Genomic DNA, 6,685 nt, shown 5'->3' on the forward strand with positions numbered 1-6,685 from the left:
AGCGCTTCACGGACAAAGCGATAAAATTTCAATTTAAGGCACCACAGTTCGGCTTGTTTCATTAAACGATTCTGCTTATTGTTTCTCCTTTCCTGATATGACAAAGCGCACTCTCACGTGGCAAGATAAACTTCTCCCTCGTTACGGTGCCCGATTCGAAGGCACGTTCCTGCTATCAAGCACGGTCACGTTCATTAGTCGAAGGGTGCTTATCAAACGCCAGCCGGGTGACGCGAGTCAGCTCAATGCCCCGCGATCGGCTTTGCCCCCTAAAGCGTGCCCCCGAAAAAGGAGCGCCCCCATCTCGTTCCTATCGAATATAAATGCGAACCGAACAACCCTGCGGGTTTACTTCGTTCGCAGCAACCGCGGTGAAAGGACGCCTCTCGTTCAACGCCCGATTTCGTTTCTTCGACCGGACTTCGCCACTAACGAAAATGTAAGTTTAGGAAGCCGCAACCGTGTAGCAATATGCGGCTGTGCACTTTTTTCACGCGCAGTGTCGGCAATGAAGTCAAAATGATGCGTTCCAGCTCGGCCGATATCGGGATTATAATATAGTATTGGTTTCACGGAAAAAGCTGTCGTACAATACGGAAGAACATGCTCCGCTGGCGTTTCTGTGGCGTTCACTGGTTTCCGCTGGCGTTCACTGGTTTCCAGTATTCTTTTTCATGTTAGCAAGCAATGCACCGTTAGCGTTTTTTTTTTTTTTTTTGCTATGGTCGCAGCCCATTGATTTAGCTCTGTATGCAGAAATGTGTGGCTGCCGTGGTCGCTCAGTAGTGTTCCGTAGCTAAATTCAAAGACTGGGACTCTGTTTCCGACCATGGCAACCAGATTTCCACAGTAGCACAATGCAAGAACGCTAGTGTTCATACCTTAGTGTTAGCGATAAAAAATTCGAGCTAGTAAAAATTAATGTGCAGTCCCCTCTGCGGGGGGCCTCATGATCTCACAGTGGTTCTGTTATGTAAAATCTCGGAACTATATTGTGTATTAAAGCAAAGCAATTATTGCAACGATTCGTGGACTCAAACTTTCCCGTGTATCCAAATCCTTGCACAGTCCCTCAGCTGAGGAAGGCTGGGCGATCTTATCGTGGGTGTGGCATGTAACAAAAGAAAAAGACAGAATGCAATCTATTCTTTAAAACTACTACTACAGCATGCAAAGAACGCGAAAGAAACTTCATAGTCTTGCCTTGAAAATCTACAGCAAAGGTGGTTATACTTTTTCCCATGCGTTTGTCTTGGTGTCCAGTACATGCATAGCGTAGTGCTGGCACCAGGTTTCATTTCGCTTATTCTCTCAAAACTTAACGTCGGAGCTGTTTGATTAAAAAAAAATTGTCTGCCACGTGGCAATGTCGGACGGCTCCGCTTTTGCAGGGTGTGAGCGGTTAAATGCCTCGATTTATTTAGAAACCTTCTCCCGTCAGGCGACTTCACGCATGCGTTGAAGCACGTATTTGCGCTTGTTCTTCAGCAATACACGGCACTTGAGGTACAGAGATTTTTGTTCTATTCTGTATTGTCCTTGTTCCGATGTGCGCTGCCATGTTCCATCAATCCTCGTCGGTTATAAATGTTTCAAGGCTCTAATTTGTAAAATAGAACAGCACTAAGGACGAGACGAAAGACACATTAACCACAGGACGAGTGCTCCCATTTGCTCCTATTTGTGCTCCCATCGCTGCCATTTGTGTTCCCAGTGCTCCAATTTGAGTTCCCGTTCGTGCTATCCAAACGTGATAAAGTTCAGGGTAAGATGGAGTCTAGAAGAGGTGGTAAAAAAATCCTTCATCATTGAATGTCGCTGGCGACAACGTTGCGACATTAGATAGGTCTGCGTCAAGGCACCAATCCACTTGCTCAATCGTTGACTCCAGCGGCATTCCATGTTCAATTAATTTTCTTTTCTTTTTCCTTAAGTTCTACGTAGTTTTCATTTGCAAGGCATGGCTGCCTTCTGCAAGTCGTTCGCCAAAGTGTTATGGCTAGCGCTTTCTTTGCATAATGTCTTCTTGGACCACAATAACACCTTTCTTTGTTGTGCTTTTCCAGAGCCATGACCTCCGCAGTTGGCACGACCCGCCTGCTATTCCTTGCAGTTGCCCTCACAACCGTGCTGCTCATGGCAGCTCTACTTGTAGCTGAAGCCGCGGCCAGGCAGTTCTGCTCGCCCAACGGAGACGTGGTACGTTCCGCAAGTCTTCCAGGCGCGTTCCGGTAGAGTTACGACTGGGTACAAATGCCGTTCAAGACATCTTAGCTAAATCAATATTTTGCAGCTGTGCCTAAAACGTGTCGCTCACCGTGCGATAATATTCTTAGAATCTCGCCACTTCTAACGTTTTCATCGTGTACAGTTTGCCAATTCTTCAACAGTGTCTGGCTATACACCTTTTCAAATTCTCACCCCAGGGAGGCGCCATATTGAAATGCGCGCCGTCTAACGTGCAAGATTGGCGAAATCGCCATCTTGGGCTGCGCGTACTCGAACCGGCGCGCTATCTGTTGGTGTGAGGTCCCTGCTAAAGCCTGTGTTTGCTGATTTTTCGTTTCTTTAAGCTGTTTTGTTTGGTATCGTCGCTGCCACTGACTTATTTGTCGCTGTCTGAACCGTTCAGCGGCGCGCATTCGCCCGTGCGACGCAAGAATTAGCTCCGTGTCTGCGAACGGCAGTGCTTCGTCGTCTGTACCTGTAGCAGCCAGCGTAGTACCAGGTCGATCACGGCGTGAAGTGTTAATAATCGGTAACTAGAGCGTTCTTGCAGCTGTCTACCGCTTTCCTTTATTGGCGTACTAAATGTCTACGGATTATCCATCAGTTTCAAACCTCCGCGCATACTCGTTCGCGGCGCGTAAGTTTGTCAGCTGTAAACTGTAAACACCGCACAATCCTTCTTCAGAGATACAGTTGACCTACATTCACCCCGACGACGTCGAAGACTAGGTCGAGGAGACCTGTGAGTGGCCAGAAATACCGCGAGCGAACATTGTTTATATCTCGTTGAGGCGAATGCGTGGGGTCTTCGCCAGGTGTGGAACTACGAGGCACTGGAGTCGCGCAGCTATATACGTGCAGTCTGACTATGGGTCAGTCGCTGGCGCACAATGTGAAGGAAAAAGTCGTGCTGGTGAAGGGGAATGTGACACCGTCGCAAGCCGTGAACAGTAGGCCCCATCGCACGTGGGTTTCCGCGAGGCCGTCCGCTGAAGTACGGCGCGCGCAGGCTGCACATGCGTTACCGGGCAAGGCGGAGTTTGCAGCCGTGTCGGCCGCTGTGTTATGGACGATATGAAGTGTGAATCCGCAACGTTCTCACGAGTTAGTAGGTGAGTCATCAGTGGCTTGCGTACCTTTCTTTCCTATCTTGGATGCTGCTTGGGAACGTTGTTCTCGTCGTTTTTCTTGCCGCCAACGAAATACCGGGAACAGAGGCGTGACCAGGGCGACACGCGCAAGTTCTTACTATTTAGTGAAGCCACCCACTGCTGCCGCAATTCAGGCGACGAAGGAAAACGATGCAGCGCGAACATGCCGCGCTTGCACTCATCGCGTGGCGTACATGCGCTGCGGACACACGATTGCACCTCAAATATTTCTCTTCCGCTGCTTGTTCGTTCACCCGTACACGACACAGTGATGACCAGATGACTTGCTATGCGAATGCAGTAAATTTTCTGCCATGATAGCCACTTCGTATCGGACACAGGCGCATAACAAAGTCACACAAACGCGTACGGAAGCAACACACACACACAGCACTGGCGCAGCCCAAAGCACGGAAGTTTTTCCGATTTACCGACGCCACCCATATCTTCTGCAATTCCGGCGACGACGGAAATTGATACAGCGAGAACATGTCACACTTGCAATCCTCGCGCGGCGTGCTGTGTTGCGGGCGCACAATCACGCCTAAAATGTACCTTTTCCGCTGATTGTTCGTGCATCCGAGCACGACACAGTGATGGCCAGACGATCGGTTCTTTGAATACGCACCATTTCCGGTCATGACAACCGCTTTTTATCGCAAAGAAGGGCCTAATTCACACACAACATCCAAGCGTGCCAAGCGTACAGGTACAACATGCGCAGCCCAAAGCGCGATGGCAACACTGAAAACATACCCTCGACCCCTGCAGCGCACTGGTGCGAGCATGGGTGCGAGGGTGCTCCTGTGAAAAGGTGTATAGCTACAAGGATAGGCCGGTTCCTGCGCCGCACGTGAACTCCGAACGCCAGTTTTCGTCAACTCGGCTCTTCCCACAACCACTGCACAGCCCCTGCCATGATTAAAACTCGGTGACAGACATCCTATCAGGATTATGGGGCATTAGTGGAATAAGCAGCGCTGCACAGTTTACAAAAAAATACGTTCTAGCTAAGCTGTTCCAACTAGCCCCAACACAAGCTCTTTTGAATGTTATCGTACGTACCAAGATGGCGGACAAATGCCTGCATGTCCTATTTGGCACTACAAATAAAGTTTCATTTGCAAGATAAACTTCAGGTCAATGCTTTTTAATGCCATCTCGTGCGTCTCCTTTAGCTCATTGCTGATTTGTCTTCTCAATTTCCATTCCTCAATTTACAGCCCATAAGTAGCCAAATGTTATGTGCCGCGCATCTGTGCACACTTTCGCTATTTCCGATAATCCGGGACGCTTGTCACAGAGTCGAGTGAATTTATCCGCATGTCAACGACTGCATTCATGCTCATGTATGGATGTGCGCGCGCGACTCAATTGATTACTTCAATCGATTTTTCCAAACTTGACATTCGCATTGCCGTTTGCCGCTGTCGCAAACTATCGTTCGCAGAGAACTGCGCCCGCCGTGTTAGCTCCACGATGTTGCCCAGCTAACTTTGAGGACGCAGATATAATTCCTAGCCACGTCGGCTGCATTTCGGTGGAAGCGAAATGCAAAGAACATCCGTGTACTTCTATGCAGGTGCACGTTGAAAAACCTCGGAGGAATAAAATTGATACCAATTCCCACGCTATACCATGCCGGACCTTACAATATTACCAAGCCGTGGTTCTCGCACGTAACACCCCAATTATTTTCGGGTGTGAGCAACATGATGACTTCCGTGGCTTTGCATCGCAAAGCACACAGAAGGCACTGCGATCTTGAAAATTGTCCCACTTTCATGTCGCCGTTATTTTGAGCCAGAAAAAGCAAATTTTCGCGCACGCTCCTTGCTGCACCTGCAGGCCAAGTGCACTGACAGTGCGCGACCACTGAGACACCTTGTATATTTAGCCCAAAACTGATGGCTTACGCCATGTTTTTTTCTTCTTTCAGTGTTTCGGCCCCCTGGATTGCTGTTCGCGGCAGTGCGTCAACGCAGTGTGCTGCGACGAGCTGCTGGGAACCTGCCCCTTCGACTACTAGTAATGCTTCCTTTCCTTCCTTCCTGCATGACTGAGCTGAAGCTGCCTGGCCGCTAATCTGAACTTTATCAACTTGCTTGGTGGCGGAAGCACGTAATTTGGTGCAGGCTTTTATCGTGCACATGGCACATAGTTACGTTAACGGTGTACTTGTGCTGAGGACATCTCTTAACGTTTTTAGGAGCTTGCTCCTTATGCTCGGGGCTTGTTCATCACCGTAGCAGCCGCTAGTTCTCATTGCCCCCGCTAGCTTGGCATAACACAGGTAAAGTATAACCATGTCAGCGCACGCTCGCGCGAAAGAGAAGTCTTCTTCCTCTTGTTCATTGGGCACCTTGATGGTGATATTAACGCAGGCAAAACCACGTATGGCGTAGCCAACTGTAGCATGCCGCGCTTGCTCCACTCCGGCGCGTGCTCTAGTTTGATAGGAGACCGCTAGAGGGCCACAACTGCGCGCTTCCTCTCTTTCGACAGTTCAGTCAGTGCGCTTCGATACTGATAACCTGAACGAAGACAAGGCCGTGTCACGTCTTTATGACAGTAGAGGAATTGTACGCAGAAGCAACATTTATTTTAAAAATAGTTCATTGTGGGTGGGGTCCTTCTTCCAAGGCTCCACTGGCTGCATTCACGGTTTACCCTATTATCTCCGAGCAAGCTCCTCTAACATCATTCACTTCGTGGATATGGTGGGAATTTTTTTTTCTCTATATACCTCAGCTTTTCATTTCTATGCTGCATGCCTACACGTGCAACGACTTACCCTGATTATTTTTTGTGGGCTTCACTTAGGCTCGAGTGTCCTTTCCTGCGTGCATTCAAAGTAATTGTCAATGGCCCACCTTCGGATAACCTGGTACCATCAGCGCACCTATAACTCGCCAGCTGGCTTTGCTTGCACCTAGTCCTGCCCCATGCACCCCAGAGTAGCAACTTTTTTCCTTCTTGCATGCTGGGCGTGTCTTCCTTACTTTGATTGGTCGCGGTTGTACAGCGGTGGCCCTTACTGGAAGCGTGGCTCCAATGCCGTCACCCCCACGGTGGCCACGACCGAACCGGAGGAATCTTCAACAACCCCGGCCCCCGAAAGCTCCACTCACGAGGAGGAGCCCGAAGAGTCCTCGACGCCGGACTCTCGGTAGACCGTCACTCTGGTGCCGACAACGCATATGCCGCGCTGAAGATCCATCGTTTGTCGCGGCAGTTCTCGCTATGCCGTACATGTACATGACAGAAATGAAGTTTGTTTATACCAATCTCTGAAAGACTCGTTT

At 49.4% G+C, this 6,685-nt stretch overlaps 1 protein-coding gene across 1 annotated transcript; it reads left to right on the plus strand.

The window, feature by feature from the left end:
• Nucleotides 1-210: 210 nt before the first annotated feature.
• On the plus strand, nucleotides 211-6,649 carry LOC119386787 (uncharacterized). Its single transcript, XM_037654060.2, has 4 exons — nucleotides 211-439; nucleotides 2,067-2,199; nucleotides 5,320-5,408; nucleotides 6,406-6,649. Exons 1-4 carry the CDS (start codon nucleotides 324-326, stop codon nucleotides 6,551-6,553), a joined length of 486 nt encoding a protein of 161 aa, XP_037509988.1. The 5' UTR covers nucleotides 211-323; the 3' UTR covers nucleotides 6,554-6,649.
• The last annotated feature ends 36 nt before the right edge of the window (nucleotides 6,650-6,685 follow it).

This window comes from Rhipicephalus sanguineus, chromosome 3, assembly GCF_013339695.2.
Source record: "Rhipicephalus sanguineus isolate Rsan-2018 chromosome 3, BIME_Rsan_1.4, whole genome shotgun sequence".
NCBI classification, from domain to species: domain Eukaryota; kingdom Metazoa; phylum Arthropoda; class Arachnida; order Ixodida; family Ixodidae; genus Rhipicephalus; species Rhipicephalus sanguineus.

What these genes read in the sequence shown, in the direction of transcription:
- LOC119386787 (XM_037654060.2), top strand. Translation starts at nt 324, where the DNA reads ATGCGAACCGAACAACCCTGCGGGTTTACTTCGTTCGCAGCAACCGCG. An exon ending in ACTTCGCCACTAACGAAAAT is followed by an intron (nt 440 to 2,066) that starts GTAAGTTTAGGA and finishes GTGCTTTTCCAG; the next exon opens with AGCCATGACCTCCGCAGTTG. An exon ending in GCTCGCCCAACGGAGACGTG is followed by an intron (nt 2,200 to 5,319) that starts GTACGTTCCGCA and finishes TTCTTCTTTCAG; the next exon opens with TGTTTCGGCCCCCTGGATTG.